The 24,097-nt window shown below is 38.0% G+C and overlaps 1 protein-coding gene across 4 annotated transcripts in view; it reads left to right on the plus strand.

Moving 5' to 3' along the window:
• Positions 1-15,596, plus strand: part of SENP6 (SUMO specific peptidase 6) — a 157,296-nt gene extending 141,700 nt beyond the window's left edge. For 3 of the 4 annotated variants that reach the window (XM_074990984.1, XM_074990986.1, XM_074990987.1), the window contains exons 20-24: positions 418-521; positions 2,525-2,613; positions 7,679-7,747; positions 7,845-7,995; positions 10,316-15,596. In XM_074990984.1, the coding sequence (XP_074847085.1) occupies positions 418-521; positions 2,525-2,613; positions 7,679-7,747; positions 7,845-7,995; positions 10,316-10,525 (623 nt within the window). In that variant the 3' untranslated portion in view covers positions 10,526-15,596. The remainder of the gene's footprint in view (positions 1-417; positions 522-2,524; positions 2,614-7,678; positions 7,748-7,844; positions 7,996-10,315) is intronic. The other variant, XM_074990985.1, reaches the window with a different exon arrangement.
• Positions 15,597-24,097: the final 8,501 nt, after the last annotated feature.

Raw genomic sequence — 24,097 nt, forward strand, 5'->3', positions numbered from 1 at the left:
CGTACATTAGGGCAAAGGTTTCATGGAGAAGAACTAAGCTGTAATGCTGTTATTAGCCACCAAATTACTTAATTTTTCTGTTTTCTCATCTGTAACACATTAGTATTTACCTCCTTCACAAGGGCTCTGAGACTAATGTCTGTAAATTTCCTTTGGAATTGTGAAGTTTTAATGAAGTAATTTGCAAAGCAGTATTTTACAAGTGATGTGAACAAATGTAGCTTAGTTTCACTATTTTTGGTCTAGGTCTTAGGATTCTTAATATATATGATGTTACAGAAAAAGGATTTGAAAAGCAAAGCACTTTTTGACTTGCTGTTTGTAAAAAAAAAAAAAACAGTTTTCTTAGTCCATTATGAGGTTATAAAAATTGTGATATTTTGATTTTAAATGGATGGGTATCTGTGTTTAATACAGATGGCTTGCACAAAATCAGGCTGAACTATAGCGAAGACTCCACTGATGGCAGTAAACTAAATGAAGATGAGCTTATAGATTTTTCTGAAGATCAGGATAACCAGGTAAAGAATTTAACAGCACTGCGTACATACTGTGTACTATGGTGCCCCTTTCTGAAGAACAAACATAATATTGTTGGAAGGTTTAAACACTTATATGCAGGTAGTGTACTGTGTGAAACCTAGATTTGATACTAGTAAAGGTATAACTAGATCATATGTTGCTCAGTGTTAGAACTGTACTTCCATGTGAGCTACTAGAAGATGAACAATACACTCTTCCATGCAATTGGCCCAGTAAGAATCTGCTGTATAGATCATGCGCTATTCTTTGTGCATATTTTCTTATTGATAAGAGGATATAAGTCACTACTCCTCAGTTCCTCTGCTTTTGTCTTCATAGCAGGTCCTGGAATAATCCACTTGCTGTTCTCTAAATGCCATTCCTTGGCAATTGACAGACTTTATAGGCAGATGTTAGCCTCTTGTTTCAATAAATTCAAGTTTACATAGGGCTTTTAAGTTTGTTCTCTTTCACTCTCCATTGGCAAATCAGAGGATCAAAAGAAGACACTGGGATTTAAAAAAACTTGGAGTCTTAGGTGGTGGAATATGGCTTTTACAAACCCATTATAGGCCTGTTGGTTTTTTTTGTATTCCTGGGAGGTAGGGAGGGTATTTTTCTGGTGTTTTCTATCTTACTCGAAGTTATCTTCCTGTAAGAGGCCATAAGAACAGAACCAGTTCTGGTGCAGGTCTTCATGTAAAATCAAAGGATCAGAGACCTTCACCTAAGTAATAGGATTCTTCTGTTCAACCATTTATCTGTCTCTTGGGGCGGGGGAAACCCTGAATACATTATATCTTGGGACTGGAGTTCTCTGAAGCAGCATTCTTCCCACCGAGCCCAACATACTGAGTAATTTTTTTTCAAGGTTTGCATTTGTGTGATTTTTGTGTTCAAAACCTCATATCTGGACTGACACCTAAATTGCTATTACAGGTAGACTAAACTCATCTCTCCCAACTCATGATTGGATTGGGGTCTGTTTCAAGCCTTTACCCAAACAGACAGCTTATTGTTCTTTTACACTCCCAAAGTCCTCAAAGAAAAGGGAAGCTTTGCTTAGAGCAGATGATTAAGAAGCCCATAAAATGGATGGTTGGGCAGAAAGTCTGACTTGGGGGTTGTGGAGGGAGAAAGGTACAGGCAGCCTCAGCTTTAGTCACAATTTGCCAAATCTGGAATAAAAACAGATAAGTAGAACTAAAATACAGAATAGTTGACTGCACTAGAACGTTTTAAAGGTACAGCTGAAGGTGAAGTATACATGACACTGCTGTTAAGGAACAGCCACCTAAATTCCCCCTTTAGCCTAAAAACACATTGTATTGTGAGCTGGCTAGTTTCCACCAAAAGATTTTCAGATAACTTTTCTGTGCTGCTGCTTTTAATTTTTTGACAAGACATCTCCTTTCCTACAACACAAATGTTTCTTGGTGATAGTCAAGGAGCTTCTGTTCAAAAAGCTAGATCCCTGTGTAATGTTGCAATATTAAATACACATAAACACTGGCAGAATTCTCATACATTTCTGTCTTCTGCAATAAAGGCAAAACTTTTGCCCTGAAAATTGCTCTAACGTGATGTAGGGGAATGAAGTATGAACATGAAGAGCAAGTCTTCAGTAGTCAATTTATCTTTGCATATATAAGCAGCATGAATGTCACTTACATTTCAATGTACATTATTTAAAACATACCAACCTGAATATTTTACCTTGGGTTGGGTTGTTAAGTAATAATTCCCAATCCTGGTAGTCTGTTACCAGTCCTGGTAGGTTTGCAGCCTTCTTAATAGGACATTGACAAGGAGTATTGTTAGCTGAAAGATCAATGATGCAAAATTTACCATTTATTTGTGGAGGTGGGCAAGAGACAACTATTGTAAACTTGAGTTCCTTGCCTTGAGTAAATACTTTAAATATAGTAAATAAAATTTTAATTTGCATTCTGTTTAAAAAGCAGTAAGCCTATAACTGCCTGTATATATTTTGTTTTTGTAGGAAGACAGTAGTGATGATGGAGGCCTTGCAGATGATAACTGTAGTTCAGAATTGGGACAGTGGCATCTGAAGCCTAATATCTGCATTCAGTAAGTATAAAGTTGATGTATTGATTAGAATAGGTTTCAAACTAATGCAGTGTAAAACAGAATGAGAGCAGTAAGTGTGTGTCACTCAAACTTTATACAAAGCTGCTAACACACTGTGCCATTCCTATTCAGCAAAATATGTAAAGAATTATTTAATATTCAGCATGTGCCCAAAACTGTGTTGAATTAGAGCTTAACTGTGGGCATCTCAAATTAAGGGAGAATGGGAGAGGTACTAAATCATATAAAGCTAAAATATGTGGTCAGTTTCCATTTCTTGCAAACAATATTGTGAAGTTTTTCTTGCCCTTCTTTCCCTCGCTGACTGTTGTGTACTTCCTTTTTTCTGTTCGGGTCAGTCACAACAGAAGGATCTGTCATCTTTGTAACTGCTCTTCTCTAAAACATTTCTTTCAACTGCTAGCATGAATTCCAAGAATCGGAATGCTATGGAAAACACAAAGTTATGATCTGCCTCTGACTTCAGTAGTTTATGTTTTACATGATAAAAATGTAGACTTCTAAAGTCATGAAGTACTCTGTAATGAGTCCTGCTGGCTGTATAGCTTCCCTTCTATTTTATTTTATTTGGTTTAACAACAATCTTATTATTCTGTTGTTGGAAAAAAATTGATTGGGACTTTTCAGCTTAGAAAAGAGCAGACTGAGGTGGAATACTATAGAGTTTTTATAAAATCACAATACGTATGGAGAAAATGAATAAGGAAAAGTTATTTATTCGTTCCCATATCACAAGAACTAGGGGTAACCAAATGAAATTGATAAGTAGCAGGTATAAAACAAACAAAATGAAGTATTTCTTCATTCAGTGCACATCAGCCTGTGGAGCTCCTTGCTACAGGATGTTACGAAGAACAGAACTTGAACAGCGTTCAAAAAGAGCTAGATAAATTCATGGAGGATAGGTCCATCAATATATTTTAGCCAGGGTGGGTACAAATTGTGTCCCTAGCCTCTGTTAGCCAGAGGCTGGAAATGGGTGACAGGGATGGGATCACTTGCCGATTACTTGTTTGTTCACACCCTCTAGGGCATCTGGCATTGGCTGCTGTCGAAAGACAGGATACTGGGCTAGATAGACCTTTGTTCTGACCCAGTATGGCCGTTTTTATGTTTAACTGTAAGCATGGTATATTATAATACAAATCTTACAGTAACAAATACATAATGGTTTAATGCATGAATATATTCTGTAATTCATTATATTTTATACCCTATTTACAACAGCAGAAATAAAACCTAACTTGGGAGATCTAAGAGTATTGCAAACCTAACTTGGAAGTTAATGCAGTGTCTTGAAGTTATGGCTGGAAACTAAATGTTCCATTTAGATTGTGATCGCACTCTCTGAAGCTAGTCCCACACAAAGTAAAAAGGCTTAATATGCCCTGGATTCACTTTAGCACTCTGGAATCCAATCTGTCCATAGAAATGGACATATGACTTTAAAAGCCATGAACTCTTCAATATCTTCACACATAACCATAAGGTTTCCTCTTATTAACAACATCCTCACAGTGTCATGTAAAAATCTTGGTTTAACAACAATGAAATTCATTGTTGGGGTTTCATGTCTTCATTAACTCCAACTATACTTCTTTTCTGAAAGATAGTTTTAATATTTAATAACCCATTGCTTGTGTAAGTAACTTACATTGTTTAGAAGCTTAAAATCTGTGCAATTTAAACGTTTACAGTTACGAGGCAAACATTTTTATTTTACTATAAACCTGGTTAAATATTTTCTTCTACTTTAAAAATAATTACTTGCAGTAGCATCATCTATAAAAGTGAAAGACACTGCAAAATTGTATTATCTGAGCATTGCATTTGTTTTTTGTTACTGGAAATAGGCTGCCCATTTGGAGACATGAATACAAGGACAACTTGTCTCTATAGTTAAGTGATAAGTATATGAACCAGTAACAAATATTAGTGCAATCTGTTTTTCAAAAGGGCGTTTCGTCTGATTTAATTTAATGTCTTTTCTTTTGCTTCAGCTTCTACTGCCAGTGGTTGTAAAATCCTTGAAACTAAATACTTGTGCACAACTTGTTTGTGTTGGGTTCATTGAGTGAGTTGAAGAAGTTGGTGGGGTTTTTGCCTCAAATATGGGATGTGTGTGTTTCTAAGTGCAGCCATTTATTATGCCATTTTACTGACTTAAACGTTGAAGCAGTAAATGAGTTTCTTCTTTGAGTATTTGCTCATATCCATTCTAAATAGTTGTGTGTGTGCCGTGTGCACAGTTGCAAGAAGGATTTTCTCTTAGGCTGTGTCTACACGTGCCCCAAACTTCGAAATGGCCATGCAAATGGCCATTTCGAAGTTTACTAATGAAGCGCTGAAATGCATATTCAGCGCTTCATCAGCATGCGGGCGGCAGCGGCGCTTCGAAATTGACGAGCCTTGCCGCCGCGCGGCGCGTCCAGACGGGGCTCCTTTTCGAAAGCACGCCACCTACTTCGAAGTCCCCTTATTCCCATGAGCTCATGGGAATAAGGGGACTTCGAAGAAGGTGGCGTCCTTTCGAAAAGGAGCCCCGTCTGGACGCGCCGCGCGGCGGCAAGGCTCGTCAATTTCGAAGCGCCGCTGCCGCCCGCATGCTGATGAAGCGCTGAATATGCATTTCAGCGCTTCATTAGTAAACTTCGAAATGGCCATTTGCATGGCCATTTCGAAGTTTGGGGCACATGTAGATGTAGCCTTAGTGGTACGTGTCAGATTAGCTGTGGATCCCCCTGGAGTTGTGCCTTCATGGTGCCACATGTAGACCGCGATGACCTGCCTTTCCAGTTTCTTCTGACCACCAGTAAGGGTTGTTGGAATATTCTGTTTCGTCTCCTCTGGTATAGTTGCCTATAAATAGTTTGTGGTATGCTTTAAGAGTACTTTTACAGTTAGCTTAATGTTTCAACTTGAGGCAACCATGAATAAGAGGGAGAAGTAAGGTGAGTTGGGGCCTACTCCTCAAGCTAAGGGCGTACAGAAACTGGACCTCTTTGGGAGGAAGATATATCCACCAAAAGGCTCCAGTGCTCTGGGTGATCATTAGCCCCTATAGCATCAGATCATGGGCTTTTGAGACTCTAAATCTGAATTTTCAGAAGTGGTGGATGAGGGCAGGGCTGTCACCAGGACATGAGGGCAAGCTGCACTGGACTCAGCAGATTTTCCATTGCATACCATGTCCTCGGGCATCATAATGTGCCATTGTTTCTGGCTTCAGGCCACCCTGGGGAAATCCAACAGACAGTTCAGAATCTTCCCTTGGAGAGCACAGGTCACAAGGCCTTTGATCTCCATAGGAGCTGCTGCTTCATATCAACCTTACAGAGCTGAAAGCAGTTCTTCTGGTATACTAGGCCTTCTGGGCTCATCTTGAGGCCAAATGCATATTAGTCCTGATGGATGATACAACAGCCATGTTAATATAAAAACAGGGTAAAGCATGCTTTTCTTCCCTATGTGAGGAAGCCCTCAAGCTCTGGGAATTCTACATAACACCTTGATACTTCTGGAAGCATCCTACCTTCCCAGGTCTCAGGTGAGCTAGCAGACCACCTTCTCAGATCTTTTTACAGTCACAAATGGTCAGTTTGCCCAGACATAATTAACATTTTCGAAAGCTGGGGAGTTGCCTGTCTCAACTTGTTCTCCACATGGGGCAACAGAAAGTGCCTGTAATTCTGCTCCTTCCTGAACCACAGCCCTGGCTCAATAGCAGATGTTTCTTCTCCCATGGAAGGACAACCTCTTCTACACATTCCCTCCTGTTCCTCTGGTTCACAGGGTCTTCAAGACCTGGAGTGATGCAGCCATGATGGTACTGGTGGCACCATCCTGGCCACATTGGTACACCATGTTACTGGAACTGTCTGTGGACACACTGATCTCCATGCCATTGCTCCTTTACCTCATTACTCAACATTGTGGTTGACAACAACATACCGGTCTTCAGTCTCTCCACCGCATAACTTGGAAGCTACATGGCTGAATTCACTTGAACTTACTTGCTCAGACTCAGTCTACTTCGTCAAGTGAAAAAAAAAATCAATTTGATGTTTTATAGAGCCATAGCTCTCCAAAAGAAGCTTTGGTTCCCTTTATTTTTGGACTGGCTACTAAAGGTGAAATAATATGGCTTGTTACACTCATCAATAAAGGTCCATCTCCCTGCCATCTCAACTTCTTGCTCTAGAAATTGTGGCTTGTTTTTTCTAACCTCATGATTCAATAGTTTCTTAAAGGACTAGACACATTATATCCTCAGATCTGGCTGCCTGCCATGCCCAGCGTGGGACTTTAACCTTGTTGCTCTCTTGGCTTAGGGAATCCCCGTTTAAGCCATTAGCCAGAAAGATATCCAAGCTCAAGGCCCTCTCCACATATCATCTTTTACAAGAACAAGGTGCATATTAGATTCCACCCACCATTCCTCCCCAGTATGGTCTCAAGTTTCCATGCTAATCAAGATATATTCCTTCCAGTCTCTTTCCTGAAGGTTCATGCCAACAGCTGTGAGCAGAGGCTCCATTCCCAGGTTGTTTGACGGGCATGAGCTTTTTATATTGAACAAAAAAAGCCATTCCACAAGTCAAACCAGCTGTTTGTCTTTGTGACTGACAAGATGAAAGGCCTCCAGGTGCCCTTGCAAAGGATATCTTCTTGGATCACATCCAGTTTTGGGTGTGCCGTGATTTAGCAAAAGTCTCTCTCTCTTCCATCTCCACCCCCAGACACCCCCCATTATCAAGGTGCATCCATGCAGGCTCTGAGATTCAGCACCACCAATTTCTCTTTACACTGTAGACCTACCTAATAAGTAAATAATTTTCAGACACTGGCATTCTTTTAAATTGACCCTTTTAATAAGCTACTGAAGTTTTCTGGGCTTAGTGAAGTGTTAAATCCAGAGAGAACTTATTTTCCACTATATTGACTTCAAAGCAAGTTGTAATATAACTTTTTGCACTTTTCTAATAGTTCTAAAAAACTCAATATTTCCCAAAGTTTAAAAAAAAAAACTTTTTTTTTTTTATAGGCCTTGCATTCTGCTTATGGACTCCTTGAGAGGCCCTTCCCGGTCAAATGTTGTGAAAATACTAAGGGAGTAAGTTCTGTGCACATAATTCTGTTTTTGTCAAAAGTTGTAATATTGCACAAGAAAAAACAAACAAGTCTTTGTTTCGATATATCTTTTGTCACAGATATTTGGAAATAGAATGGGAAGTCAAGAAAGGTAGTAAAAGAAGTTTTTCCAAAGAAGTCATGAAAGGCTCCAATCCAAAAGTGCCACAACAGAACAACTTCAGTGATTGTGGAGTGTATGTACTGCAATATGTGGAGAGCTTTTTTGAGGTAAGTTTACTTCTATGATGGTATTTATTTTGTATCCTGAATCAATCCAATAAAACCTACTATAAAGAATGGGAAGCATTCCAGTGCAGCAGAATGTATAGGTGTTTTGAAATAAGCTTGCAAGGTGAACCAAATCCATTCTGGAAAGAACAGTATTTCTTAATGATCACACAGAAGAAGTGGGTCAACATAAAGCTTAGATGATATGGCTCTTTCTGAGGAAAACATTTAGAAAAATATTAATGTTTTCCATTGCTGTGCACAAACTAGAAATACAAAAGTTTCTATTAACAGTGTGGCAGCTTAGTAAGTAGATCTAATTCTTGTGAGGTTTTTTTCTTCCAATAATCCAGAAAATAAGGTTCTGAATATACTCAGTAACTTCACTCATTGGACTTCTGACTATACTAGAATTTAAGAAGTTCAGTCACCTAGATGTGCAGTTCAGTTATTGAATTGTTCCTAGAAAGTAATCCTTTTTATGTTGAAATAAAGCACTGTAATTCCCATGATTAGCATAGGACCAGAATTTCACTTTATATGATAAGCTTCTCTTTTAAGGTTTACATGTATTCATACTTTTACGAAAACAATGAAGAAAATGAAATAGGGGAAAGGAACCATCTATAGAACGGTAACACACGTGTATATCCCCACTCCTTAAACATTGATTTATTTCAAATACATCTCTCCTCATGTTCAAAAACTTGTATGTTTTGAAAGTAAAACTGCTTTGACTGATAGCTACTATAATTACGAAACATATGACATGTCTCTTTCTTACCACAATAAAAAGTAATTACACCTAACCATACATTAATCTTCACATTAAAAGTAAAATACTTCAGTTATCAGATGCAGTGTAGTTGTAGCTCTGTCAATCACTTGATATTAGGGAGACAAGGTGGGTGAGGTAATACTTCTTACTGGAGAAACTTGGGTTAGTGAAAGGGATTTCAAGACTTGTATATTCAAGAACAACAAGAAGTCCTGTGGCACCTTATAGAGTAACAGATATTTTGGAGCATAAGCTGTTAGTCTATAAGGTGCCACAGGACTTCTTGTTCTCGAAGATATAGACTAACACAACTACCTCTCTAAGACTTGTATATTGGTTTGTGAGTTCTAGAATGTGCCATGGAAACCTGAAGTGCTGTATAAATGTTTTATAGTAATTGTCCCATGTTGAAATTTGATCAGATGTCTTAAAATATAGTCGGCACAGCAGAACGTGCTATGAGAAAAGTCATGCTAAAGGAAGTGATGCTGTTGACGAAATAGGATAAAGTATCTTGTTTTCTGAGCTGTTTAAAGCGGTGCCCAGTACAATGGTAAAGATTGCTGTGCTGCTGAACTCTTTCAGATTAAACATAATATTGAAATCCCTTCTCAGTTACGTCATAAAAGGCATGAAGGGGCAGGGGGTAGTAACCCAAAGTGTCATAATCAAATTCCAGTTTGGATGATGATATTCAGGCTACCCAAATTTTCATTAAAATCTTGATGTGCTTTTTTTGTGTTCAAAATCATTAATGTTGTTTTCATAGTACTGATATGAAAGCCAGGTCTGTGACAAAAAACTGCAATCTTAATAAAAATTTTTGTGCAACTTTCATGTTCAACCAAAGCAGTGTGACTGACTGAACACTAATGTATGTCAGGTTATTCCAGGATTTATTTAAAGTTAGTGGGGGGTGTAAATCAAAAATAAAAAGTCCATTCCATGATGCCTGAAGGGGAGGGCGGAAGGAAGGAATGTGTTTTTTCAATGGTGGATGGAGTGATTCCTGCATCAAATTGTCTGTAAAGAGGTTTGAGACCTTTTTCACACTATTTTATATTTATATATCTCTCTCATTGGTAACTTCCTAACATTTCTGTAAAATTCGATATTGGTTATTAAATGCTTAATCATTAATACATCATGTAGGAAAACATTTTAATGCAGCTAAAGTATCAGAGGAGTATCTGTGTTAGTCTGTATCCGCAAAAACAGAGAAGTCCTGTGATCCCTTATAGACTAACAGATTTATTGACAAATCTGATTAAGTTGGTCTTTGCCCATGACAGCTTATGCTTCAATAAATCTGTTGGTCTATAAGGTGCCAAAGGACTTCTGGTTGGTTTTATTGTAGCTAAATATGATTCTGAAAAATCTAGTTCCCTGAGAAAACTGTAGGGATTCCTTAGTTCTTCATAATGGAGAGAGAGAGAACACTTTGATGATAGTTCCAGATTCTGAATTACATTGTCTTGTGTTTAATATCATTGCCTTTTGTAATTATTATATTATAATAATACTCAGCTGAACTCTTTCCAGAATCCCATTCTCAATTTTGAGCTGCCAATGAATTTAACAGACTGGTTTCCACGCCCCAGGATGAAAACAAAACGAGAAGAAATACGAAATATAATTCTGAAATTACAAGAACAGCAGAACAAAGAAAAGAAGGGACAGAAAGATTTAAGCTTAACAGAGGGATCTTTGCAGGAAAGAACAGAACCATTTATCAACAATAGCTCAGACTAAATATTACGTCTGTTGCATGTTAGCTCTTCAGTCAAAACTGAAATATATTTTATCTTTGTCTGCCCCCAACTAATGAATTGGAGTATTCTCTGCTCAAAAGTTATTTGGGAATTTAATGCCTGTATAAATGTGTCATAAAAGGAATACATTCCCAAGAAGATACGTATTAAGTAAACAAGGTTGTACATATGTTAATGAGGCCAACTTTTTCAGCATTTGTAATTAATTTTTTTCACTTGTTAGGAAGCTTTTGTTATGTATTTCTGTTAATAGAACTTAAATAGCTACTTCTAAACATAAAGCAAATAAAGAAAATATTTATAGGATGAAATGGTTAACTTTTCTTTTTCAGTAAAGTTGTCATGTAACACATAGGGAATGATCTTCTGGTAGCAAAATAATTAATTCATATTTTGACCTTTACATTTGCCCATAAAGATTATTCTGATTTGATCTGCAAACAACATGCGTATTTGTCAAAATGCACTGTGGCCCCAGAGAAAGTAATTCATGTACTTGGAAACAGTATCTGAATGTAAGCAAAGTAATAGTTAAATAGGAATGCTTTGGAGTTGGGGTCATGAGAAGATGTGTTGCTGTTTATAAAAAGGAAATGGGGGGGGGACAAAAACCACAGTTTCTCTTTGACCAGAAATTACTATTCAAACAGTATTATAACAGTTACAAATAAAATGATCTTGAGTGATACTATTAAATCATATTTTGTGGATCCCAGTTGTTGTACAGTTGTATTTTGAAACTTCCCTCACTATAAAATTGTATTTTGGTAAGTGTACTTGGAATAGCAGATTGCCCACATAACATTTTCTATATTGCAATTCTGAATGTCACATTCATGTGTGCTTTATCTAAGTAATGAACATTTACAAATGTATAATTACTTTTTTGTAATGTCTACACCAAAAAAACAAAAACAGAATATCAGTGTTCACTGCTTGCTTATTTGTTTGTTCTTGATTCTGGGTAGCATCAAACTAAACTGTTAGACATTTATTTTGATATTTTCTTAGTGTAATCAGATTTTAAACAATATAAAAGACCAGCCTTATAATGTCACCATTTCTTGTAGTACAGACTGAAGCCACTACCGTGCACAGTCCTTTAAATATTAAAAAGGTTTTGTTATGCAGATGAGAGACTAAGAACTGTTGTTGGAATGGTCTTGTATAATTCAGTGTTTCCTTAACGTTAATTTATATATAAGGATGAAGAATTTCCCCCCCTTCAATTTAAAATATCTTCAGGAGCAGTGAGAAAACAAAGGTTCCCTGTACCCTACCCTATGGTGTTTTCTTTACAATCTTTGGCAAATGTGCCTTGGTGCCTCTTTCTCCTATTGTCAAAGAAGCAGGGAATTCCTGCTCCCGAGCCTTATGGATCTGCTGAAATCACCTTGGCGGCATATACACTAGCAAGTTCTTTTGAAAGATTTTTGAAAAAAGGGAGCTCTTTCAAAAGATGCCATGGAGCATCTACGCGCAGAAAGCGTTCCTTTGAAAGTAAATCAAAAGAACGCGTCTTTCCTTTCAAAAGCTCTCTTTAGCTCCCGTTTCAGGAAGAACGCCTTCTTTCAGAAGCTTCTTTCAAAAGAAAGTGTGTCGACGCTCTGTGGGGCTCTTCTTTAGAAAGAGGAGTCCTCATGGCACCAGATTTTTCGATCCCTGGCCCGTTCTTTCAAAAGAGCGTGGGCTGTGTGGACGAGCTCCTTCAAAATGAGTTTTTTCGGAAGAGATCTTTCAGAAGAACTTATTTTGAAGGATCTCTGTATTGTAGATGTAGCACCTTGAGGCTCTGAACCATCCACAAGCAAAGCTTGTGCTTCTACATCAGCTTTTCACATACTAGACACCCAACAGCATTGCTACAAATGACCTGTACTACCAAGGAAGTCCTGAACAGCAACTCTATTTGAAGGGTGGGTTTACCGCATTATCAGGATTGCACAAAAAGTGATACGACTTTAGGCTGGGAGAGATTGGGGAAGATTCTATTCATTTCTTTCCCCACTCCCACAGTCTCTCTTCTCCATGCATGAATCCTGGATCACAAAGGGGCCTGCGAAAGTGTGAATGCTACTTGCAGACGTTACGGAACACCTATACAAAGAAATTTGCCTTTGCATACAAGTGTGGTATAACACCATTTATGCATAATATTAAATATGAAATGCACATCACTTTAGTCCTAGTCTACATTCTTCTCTGGGGAAAATCTACAATTAAAAAAGGGTCAAAATGAAGACCGGATGGATAGCAAGAAAATAAACAGCACAATTAAAAATTGGGACTAGTTGCTTATCCAAATTAGGGATGTAAATATCGATCAATATAATTTAAAATTATATTAACTGATTAATCATTGGTGGGCTGGTCCAGGGCAGCCGAGGCTGTGGTCCCGCTGCATCTGTGGAGGCTGCTGCACCTCATCTTGCCCACTATGGATGAAACTGGAGCTGCTCCAGCATTGTCATGGTGTCACCTAGGTCTCACCTGCCCACCAGGGCCATTCCAGGCAGGGTCCCACTAGTCAGCCCAATGCAGACAGATTTTTGGGAAAGGTTAACCAGGTACCCAGTAAGCATTCTGGTTGAGCCTAATGCTTACTGGATAGCCAATTATATTGGTATTAGGGATGTAAAAGTTTAAGTGAAATCAAAGGTATGGGGGGAAAATGTTAATAGAAAACATTTTATTCCTTCTTAGTCTAGGTTTCCTCCCTTCCCCCACCCCACCCCACCTCACCCCATAAAAGGTTCTGATTAAATTTTATATATATAAACATGATCAATAAAGCACTGGTTGTTTTGTTTTGTTTTTATAATTGTGGTACGGCTTTCAGGGTTTCTGATATTTTAGAACTATTTCCATGCTCTTACTAAAAGCGGCCTGCAACTTTTTTCCCTACTTTGGATGTCGGGGGGGAAAAAAAATTGATTTATCATTTTGATGTTAAAAGTCTTGAGTCATGCAGCAAGATAATACATATGTTGAACATGGAAAATCTTTTATTTTTTTAATAAAATTTTAATAGAAAAATGCAGATTTAAGAATTTGACTTATTTAAAACACTTTCTTGAATCAGATTGTAGAAACTTGTGTATATTTGTTTTAGAGAATTGCATGTTTTAATAGCTTAAGGAGGGAGTTAGGTCTTTTACAATGACCATTTGGAACCAATCTTTACAAAAGTTATTGCAAAAATGAATAAATACCCATTTTAATTATATGTATATGCATCATAAAAATTGAAGGGTTTACGTGCATATTCCTTTAAAACATGGTGATAACATTTAGCATTACTAATACTTTTGAAAAGTAGCCTGACCCAGTTGTTCAGTGAAAGCTATCAGATACCCAACTAATTAGCTGTAACTGTTGTATTGGTTTTCATGTTGGATAGAATAACAGTTAAGAATTCTTATAAGAGTTTTAGATTACTTTTGCATAAAAATTTCATGCTGGTATGGTAAGCATTTGGAGAATAATGTCAAAAGCAGAGATGAAATTTAAGTGGTCCCTTATGACATTCTTAGTTTTCTTGCTTAAGCGCACATGCTCACACACACTTTTTAAAAGCACCAAAAACTGGAAGAAGGACAATCTACCACAGGGGAAAATGACCACGCTCTTCTCTTGGTCTGGAAACTAACATCAAAGGATTCAGTGAAAAAATAATTTTAAAAAAATCCTTCCTCATTTAAAAATAATGCACTGCTGCTTGGTTTTTAATTAAAGGTTGTGTATTACACCATAAAGGAAGAAAACCATCCTTTCATTTTGAGGTCATGAAACCTTCTTCCTCTGTTTTCAAAAAATAAACAAATGTACTTTTTTTTTTTTTCTCATGAACACCCTCAGCTTTTTGAACTTACAAATACAGCATATTATTTCTCAGATTCCACCATCTGTGTTCATACTCTTTACCAAGATTAGTTTTGTCTTTTTGTCGATCAACACTCATCATATAATGAAATTTTCATATAAAGATGCCTATACTTTGCACGAGTACACCTTCTATGGGGTACCCATGCTTGAAAGGTGTGGAGCACCCTTAAGACTTGAAATCCCAGAAGAGGGACCTTGCTTCTTTTAGGCATGAAACTTGCCATCTTTTTTTTTTTTTTTTTTTTTAAAGTGCTATGGAGTTGCTTTGATGTGGAAAATTTCCCAAAGCCTGGGATGTACTAGGAGAGGTAGCTTCAATGTCTCAGTGCAGTAACTGACTGCCTTTTCCTGCCTCTGGAAATAACCGCCATTACCTGCTCTGCTGCTATGTCCGACCATAACCCCTGTGGTCAAGATGACAGTGACCTAGCTTGCTCTCTCAGGATTCTTTCAAGGCAAATCCCCATTTCTCTAATACCATTGTGCCTGCTTGGTGTGATGAAAGATGTGTTCTGGCGCTTAGGACCCAACTTAGTGCAGTTGTACTCAAGAATGACTGTGGATTTTGGTCTGGGTCTTATGGACTCAGATCCAGTTGGCTCAACGTATGACTAACTGCTAACCTCGCACCCTGAGTCCTGTCAAGATGTTTTAATTTGACATAAACCTGATTGGTAATATGACAGTTCTGTCCTGGGGATTACACATTCCATTACTTTAAGAGATGTCAGCAAGTTCAGGCGTCCGCTCCAGGCAATATGGGGTTTGGAGAGGGAGTGCTACCTTCAACCCCTGATCTGTGTCACTCAGCCTGTAGGTCACTGTCAACACCTGGGCTGTAATACTTCACTGTTAAATTGTTACACATTTTTGTTGTAGCTGCTGTGAACATATAGCCTGATTGTTACCAGGGTGTATACATTTTCACCCAGGGAAGTCCTGTAAATTTTGCCTAATTTTACTGTGACAAAATTGTATCCATAGTCAGTGGTGGTTTGTTTGTTTGTTTATTTTTGTCAATGAGATAATCATGTTTCTGCATCTGAGTGTTAAATAACTCAAAACTGATCATTTCATTGTTATCGTTAAAGGATGAGAATATATTTTTCTTTCATTAAATGTTTATATGAATAAAAAAGCAGAAAGAATAAACAAAGTCTAGTGAAACAACTTAATAAACCACTGAAGTATTCAGAGATACAAGAAAAGGAGACTGGTCTGATTTTGAGCATTTCTACCTTTCCCCAACTTGCCCCAAATTCTTATTTTGCGGTTTTGAGTTTAGTCTACTCTTTAAATCCCTTAGGGGAAATAATTTCCAGATTTGCATGTATTTGCATGTGCACTTGAAATAGCTGAACATGGGGTTGAAAAGAAAACATATTCTTCATAAGTGGGACAGAGTATTTACTTAGGGTTTTAAAATTAGCCATTTTCACTTGTATTAGTAAATGACCTAATTTTATTGGAATATCCTATATGTACTGTGTGTCCCAGCTATATACTATATTTGCCCATGGGAGAGCTGCAGAGCATCTCTTGTAAATGTCCGTTTTTCATGTAAAATTATTATTTCAATGCGTGCATTTGTATGCTCTAACCTACATGGTGGAGCAGATTTTCCACTGGTGGTAATTTAAGTCAGTGGTGCTTCAGCAGTTTGTCAGCTGAAGGTCGGGTGCCACATGTCTTTGAGATGCAGATTAAGAAAAATTCACTGTTGGGACAACTTAATCTTAAAAATCGGATGGGATTAAAACAAGATGCATTTCATGTGTGGTTTAAACAAATATTATATATATATTATATACACATATACACACATTTATACCAAGAATGAGCAAACTTTTTATGTTGCGCCCCACTGCAATTAGCAGGCACCCATACCCCCCAGCTGTCTAATATAATCTAAACCAACAGAAATTTTGGTTATGTTCATATGAAAAAAGAAAAAACTTTTGGCTCGTGTAACGTGTAAAAAACAAAAAAAAACAAAAAAAAACTCTAGAATGTAAAAACTCTACTAATGGGACTCAATACACAAAAACCAGTAACATATTTCAACATTTTTAGTGAGATAGATGAGCAGGAGACCCAGCAGCAGATTGTGCTATGCCCCCACTTACAAAATTTCATGCCCCCTGGAGGGGGCTCACCCCTGACTTTGCTCACCCTGATTTATACCATACCATACCATACCAGGCCAATCTTAAGTGTTTTTACATCTATACTGATTAGATGGAGTTTAATAATTTAAAATACAAAGATCTTTAGCAAAACATCCTACTATTGAGTATAATAAATGTTTGAATAAAGCTATGTCAGACTGAAAAATCAATATTCCTACCTTACAGCTCATAAAATAGATAATATGCTCCCACTCTCATTTTGCATTGACATAAAATACACAAGCTTCATGATCGCCTAGATAAGGTTCAAAAGGATTGAGCTGTTCATAGAGCAATACGAATATGATTCAGGTTTGATTGGAGATTTTAAAATGCCACTACAGGTTGGATGTTTAATGGAAGTACTAAAAAGAGCAGCAGAATTATTTTATCTATGTAAATTTTCACACCATGTTGCTTCAGTCAGGAATGTCTATGTAACTGCTATACCGCAACATGCCGGATAGCATGTCTGTAATACAAGTAAACTAGATAGGCCAGTGAAAAGGATTAGGCTCAGATTATTACATCATTTGATTGCACTTCTGGGAGAAAATGAATCTAAATGTAGTTCTGTGGTGCACAAAAATGTAAACAGATAAACATGCTTCTGACTTGAAAGAAAACATTTACTTTGTTCTCAGAGTTAAACTGCCTTTCTCATGAACCACACTGAACCAAGCCCATAATATAATCCCTCTTAGTTACCCCGGCCCAATAAAAGGCTGTAAGAAGGCATACAAAAGCCTCATCCCATCTAAGTGACCTTAGGAAACTTCCTGCCTGTACTACTGCATCAAAATATATATATGAAAAGGATGTTCAGCTTGCAAAGTCAGGAAGTCACAAATTAGGAAATGCTGATTTAAAAATTTCTGCACAAGATAGACAATGCTCATTGAATGAGCAGCTGTTCAATTTCATTTTATCCTCATTGTTCAGCATGTGGACGTAGCCTGTGTTTAATGCACATTATTCAAATCCTACTCTAACTAAAGAATTATTAATTTCCTCAGAGGCTTCTTGATGGTGCTAATCACCATAGCTTTTGTGTGTACCACACATTCAATTAATCCATCTTCATGTTGTTCTTGTGATTTGAGGGGTGTTTTCCTCATTTTGCTAATGGGGAGCAGGAGTAGAAATTGTCGGAAGCCTTGGTGCCCAATTTAAGATGCTTATAACCTGATTTTTAGATATTTTACACTGCAACTTCAGCTGTAAGGGCCAATTTCTACTACAAATGAGGCAGAAAACAATTTTCTGAACTATATATTAAGCCTAGTCTGTGCAGCTTAGGCTCTCCACACATTAAAGGATACCAACACTAGCTTAAATTCCAGGGCCTGGCTGTCCCAACTACAAGAAGGAGGGAAGAAAGCAAAATTTCACAGCAATGATCAAAGGACTTCAGAGTTCCAATAAGAAGCAAAGGTTCCATTAATGATGTCCCTCTGCCTCATTCTCCTTTTCTGCACAGTCAGTGTTTTCCACCAGATGGTAAATTTGATTCTAGTATTGAGAGCCTGGGTCTTGAGGATCCCTTTCCTTTCAGCTTCCCTGATTTGATAACCACCTCTTACTTTTGGGAAACCTGGACTAGGATCACCTTGGACCAGTGACTCCTGGAAATGGTCTACAAGGGGATTCTGTCCAAGTCCAGTATAGTCTTATTCCCTACCCCTTTCCATGAAGAAACCAGATTTTCCTAGTATTAACTTCCCATGAATAGCACACTATTAGCAATAGCTATCCAGCAGCATTATAACACAGATTAGGCAATCTGATTGATACTGATATGGTTTGATAAAGTCTGTAGTAATCTTTCTCTCAAGGGCCTTCTGCCCTTTACTACAGTTACAGGAGCCTGGTAGGTTTTCTAGTACGTATCATTCACGCAAGAAGGACTGTGCTGATTTATTTCTTACTCGTCACAATGGTCCCATGTGGTCAACAGTGAACGTTGTGAAGTCTTTCTAGTCAGTGATCATTTTGCCTGCATGTCCCGCTTGCACATAATCTTGAATTATATTTCTCCATGTGTGCTCTCCCAGTACCAGAGCAAAGCATTTAGTATTTTTATTTGAGTGAAGAAGGTCTCTAGAAACATTCTGAATGTTGGCATGTAAATATTACTTCCTTCCATCTAACCGTTAAACTGTTTCTCTCTCTCTCTCTCCACTAAATACTCTGTTGACTTCCTGAAAATGCTGTAAAGTGAAAATGGGTCCCACCAACCCACTCTGTCTGGCCTATCTTCTATTGTTGGGGGAAGTCGCTATTTAGACCCAAGTTCCGTAGTTTCATTCAATATCTTCTTTTAATTGTGCTTGAAATACTTTTTGCCATTATCTCCCTGGTGTGGTCAGAAGAGAAGGTAAGAGGTAATTATGTTGACATTTCCTTGATGTTTTTTTCTTAGAATGTTGTTCAAAATTCTTGCACTCCTATTTCAGCCTGTGTGAAGACAGTGCTTCTTAAAAAAAAGGAGTCAGACAGCGCTAGAGAACAAACATTACTATCTCCTCCATTATGTTTCAAATTACCTGAGCCAGAGTGAGTGACTAGATAGTTATGTTCTTGCTCACCAGGAAATGGGACTGAAGGTCATGAGGACCTTTCCAGAGTTAAATTTCCAGCGTTAAATCCCACATTCAGGTGCAACAGCAGGTTTTCAAACATTTAACTTTAGCTATCACAAAGTGTATCTTGTTAACAGGGCAATAACCATGAAAAGAATTGCCCTTGCAAGGTTCACTTAATGAGGACTGCTTGCATTCACCTTTCCAGACTCTGTTTCTTTGTAAATCATTGACACTAATAATTCCACAACAAATTGAAATGTTTTATATAAAATAAATTTGGTGTCATCATCCCAAGACTACACAGGGACAAATCGTAGTGACTCAGTATATTCTAAAAAATCATTTATTCCAAAACAGAAAATGAACTTGCATTTACTGACTTGACTAATTGTGGGGTGTTTGTTTGGTTGTTTCTTTTTTAAATCTGCAGTGTGAGATGTTGAACTCTGCCATTAGTTTTCATAGATAATTCCTTGTAGCAGTGTAGGTAACTGCAACCTCTTCACCCTTGCTTCAGGACCATTTATCTTAAAGTTCCAAAGTACAGTTACTATTACTTTCTTACTTTTATTTGTTTTATAGGGGAAAAACCCCTTCCGGGAGAACAGCACTGAGCCATTTGTATACATTAAATAAATTTTGTTGAATAATTTCCTGGCCTTGTGTATCCTGTTTTTGCTATGAGAGTTTAATTATTCAGCACATTTTATATTTAACTCAGTTTTCCTTTTACACAGAGTTCTTCCCTCTAGATAATAATTACCCATACCTGTGTATGTTTTTGTAAATGGAAAACAAGATTAGGCCTGTATAGCACGTACAAATACTGCTCCAATGGTAATGTTTTAAAGAAAGCGTCACTCCAGTTCTCCAACAATTTTAAAATATTGTAATTTACTTGAACCCTTAATTATTTTTAAATGATGCCAGATAAGTTTGTCCATAAGATCCAAATGAATTGCCATAGTAAAATTTTGTTTAGAAATGTGCATATAGTCCTTATCCTCCCCAACTCTACTCCACACTGATAGTGTAATATTGTGAAAGTAGGGATAAATTCTCATACTCCAGTCCCATTCTCAGGCACGAGTCCCCATTTGGAAGCCTCGTCTTCTATTCCTTCCCTTAATCTGTGCCATGTTTGCCCATACTAAGTAGGATGTAAACTGGCACTTAACAAAGAGCTTCATTCTTCCACCCTCATGTTGAGGGAAATTAGTTGCCTTGTGGTACCGCCTAGAGAGACTCATTGTTCCAAGTAGCATACAAATAAATAAAACAAAGACAGTCCCTGCCCAATATCACTCATAATTTTGGATTAAAAGTAGATGTAACAAGTGGGGAAACTGACAAGTAAGGGTGGGCTGGGGGAAAAGATAACAGTAAAAGATTATATTTACATAAATTAGAAGTCCCTGTGATAATAGAAGTCACAAGTAGCCACTGGCCTATTCAATAGTAGCAATTGCTCATGTAAATTTCCATTGAGAATAAACAAATAAATTAATAAATGTGCAATGGCACTTGAAGGAACTATGAAATTGGAAAAGATGTAATGAATGAATGTTTTACGAAGTGTATATACTTGTAACTCTGCCATCTGGTGAAACTTGAAAGGCATCCAGAATTCAATTACAATACCAGAGTGTCTGTTGTCCAGACATGCCATGAAAATGGAACAGGTATGGCTGCTGTTTATTCCTCACATACTTTCAGGGAAGAAAGTAGAGGTGTGTAAAACCTCACTCCCTGCCTTTTTTACTTTTGCACAATGTGCCTTAGGTTGCACATGACCAGGATTTGTCACTGAGTTTGGTCTAGTGGTTGGATCGTTAGTTTTCCTGAAGCAGGATGGTTACTGACAGGGAACGTGATCCATGCTCCCAAGCACTTCAGTCAGACAGGCACAATTCGAATGGCGATTATTGCAGAATGGGCAGCTCAGTTATGCAGTTGGTGACTGGAACTGCACGTGATCGAGAGAACAAAAGCTTGGTCAGGACTTGTTTTATTGACAGAGAGAATGTTAATCAGGACACAGGATATATCTCCAGCTGTGCTCCGCCCAACTTGCACAATTAAGTAGCCACTTTTAATCATACATATGTTCATTTTGTATTGTCCATAAAACGTCTAGGACCGTGTTGGTCCTCTATAAACAAATAACAGATTATTTATTTTGGAAAAATCCTGGGGGAAGGAGATGCTTTAAATTCTACTAGGATAGCGACAAGCAGCAGGCATAGCTAAACCTCAGGTCCTAAGTGCAAAATATAGTTTGAAGACTTACTTTGCAATTATTTATTTGCATATGATAGCACCCACAGTGTTCTGGGAGTTTTTCAGCCATTTAAGACAAGATGGTCCCAACCTTCCAATCTCAGGACAGAAAGATATAGAGGTTAGGAGAAAAAAAGAACAGATTTTTTAATACAAATTAATTAGATTTACTTTAGCAGCATAACAGAAGCAGGGTTTTGAGGGATTTAGGGAGGACAGTGTACAGGCTTGGAGCAAAAGCTTAGGCTGGTCATGTCGTGAGAGAAGCTGATGAATGAGTGGACAAAGTTGGGAAAGGCAGTGAAATGGAGGGCAAAGAAGCAACGCGAAACAATTAGGGAGGGGCAGAAGTATGCAGGACTTGCAAGGTGGAGAAAAGAAGTTTAAATCTGATGTAATAACATATGGGGAGGCAATGGAGACGTTCAAAGAGAAGAGTGACATGATCACATGGCAGGCAATGAAAATGATTTTGATGGTTACATCTTGTGAGCAATGGGGTAGTGTGTCTTTTTGGGATTTCAGAAACATCGATGTTTTAGGAATCAAGGCAGAATATACTGAAGGCCTAACAAAGATTTGTCTGGGCAAGGGAAAGAAAAGGCTAACTCTTGGAAACATTATTGTAAGAGTAGCACTTCTAAAGATATGGAAAGAAATAAAACAAATCTTACACATTAAAGAAACACAGCCACGTAGCTGAGGGTCCAAATATATTTTCTTTCTAAAAACTAATAAAATCTTTACACAAAATGAAGTAATACTTTAACTGAAATATTTTCAGTTTACATTTTGCAAGTGTACATTAGTATGTCAGAACTTCAAAGTGAAACTGAATTAAAAGTGTCTGGTAAATTTCAGTGACCAAGCTGAGTAAAAACAAAAGCTAAACAAAGCAATAGTCAAAAGAAAAAAATATGTATTTCAATCGTGTAATTTAAATAATTTAAGTTCTTGTTTGCATGACAATAGTGTCTAGAGACTCCAACTGAGATCAGAGCATCGTGTTCGGCATTGTACATACACTTAATAAGGCCTTGTCTACAGAAAAAAAAAGTTGAACTGCTTCAACTATGGTCTATAAGGGTATAGTGAACATTACATAATGCCTGTAGTGTGGATACAATTATATTGCTAAGTGTGCTGTACAGGATAAGTTATTCCCATTCTAGAATGGAAATAAGGCATACATATATAAACACTTTTATACTGGCATAATTGCATTCACAAGGTGACGGTTTGTAACAATATAATGGCATAGATTTAAAAAAAAGCACACCCATAAATTGACAATTTTTATATAGGTATAACGATGTGCAACTCAGACTTAAGAGACAGTTCCTGCCTTGAAGAATTAAAAAGTAAGAAATAATAAAGCTCTTATTTCAGAATATGTGTCCACACAGTAATCAGCACTAACTATGGCAATCAGAATTCACACCCTACTTTAATCCAAATAAACTTTCAAGTGTGCGCAAGCCCTAAATCTTGCAAAAATGTATGGATGTTTCTAACCTTTTGTACTGTGGGTAATGAATTTACTGGCATTAGTCACAATTTGTAAAATTAAGCATTTTAAGACTTTGAAGGATCAGGGCCTAAACAGATGAGAGAAGAGAGAGGTGAGATAACTTCTGTGTCTCTACTGTCATTGGACCAACTGCACTACAATATTGCATATAAGAGAAAACAGTTATTTTCAGGAAGAAAAGAGGTTACCATTTCTTAGCTAATGTAGTAAAATCCTGCATGTCTGCATTGCAGAGGAAGGTGTGATTCTTGTTTGGGTAGGTGTACCTAAGATGGCTCTAATCTAGCTCTCCTTACTAGGGACAACAGTGATGCCAAAGCAGGATGGGGTTCAGCAGGAGCAGTGCAAGCCTACCCAGGTCCTTGGGTATTCATTGGTGTGGTCAGCTCAAGCCCATGCCCCTCTGACTTCAGGGGTGTACAGTAAAGATTCAAAATAAGCAGCTTCAAGTTGTGCTTAATTTAGGTGAAAGGGAGTTATGCACAACTTGACCCTGCTCTGAAGCCCCTTCTTCCTCCCTTCTTCCAGCTGCACTGTTGTCAGCTTCCCCTCCCTTGGTGTTCACACCTCCAGATCAACTGCTGGTATAAAGCCTCACCCTTGCTGACTGAGCTAACCTTGTTATCCCCACCCTTGCTCTGGCTTATTTACACCTGGCCCTGCAGATTTCCAAGACCAACATCTGATGAAGTGAGTCTGTGCTCACAAAAGCTCATGCTCGGAACTTTTCTGTTAGTCTATAAGATGCCACAGGACCCTTCGTTGCTGTTGTCAGGCTGACAGCTGCGCCACTGGGGGAAGGGGTGTTTAGCCTGGTCAGCTAAGTGAGCTAAAAGCCTTCCAGGTCTTTTACCCCCACTCCCTGCTGGGGGAAGGCAGAGAGAAGCAGCCAGGAAACTGACCAGCCCTGCTGGGCTGGTCAGTTTCCTGGTGTGCAAGCAAAGGGGAGCCGGGGACCAAGGGACAGCCTGGTTCCTGTCCCTGCGACTTACACGAAAATTCGAGTTACACGGGGGCTGCAGGAACACAAATCCCCATAACTGGAGGGTTTCCTGTAGTGTGATCTGAGCCAGCCAGATTCAAGGTGTCTGGGCTTTGGCTAC

The sequence above is a fragment of the Carettochelys insculpta genome, chromosome 3, assembly GCF_033958435.1.
Source record: "Carettochelys insculpta isolate YL-2023 chromosome 3, ASM3395843v1, whole genome shotgun sequence".
In the NCBI taxonomy this organism is placed as follows: domain Eukaryota; kingdom Metazoa; phylum Chordata; order Testudines; family Carettochelyidae; genus Carettochelys; species Carettochelys insculpta.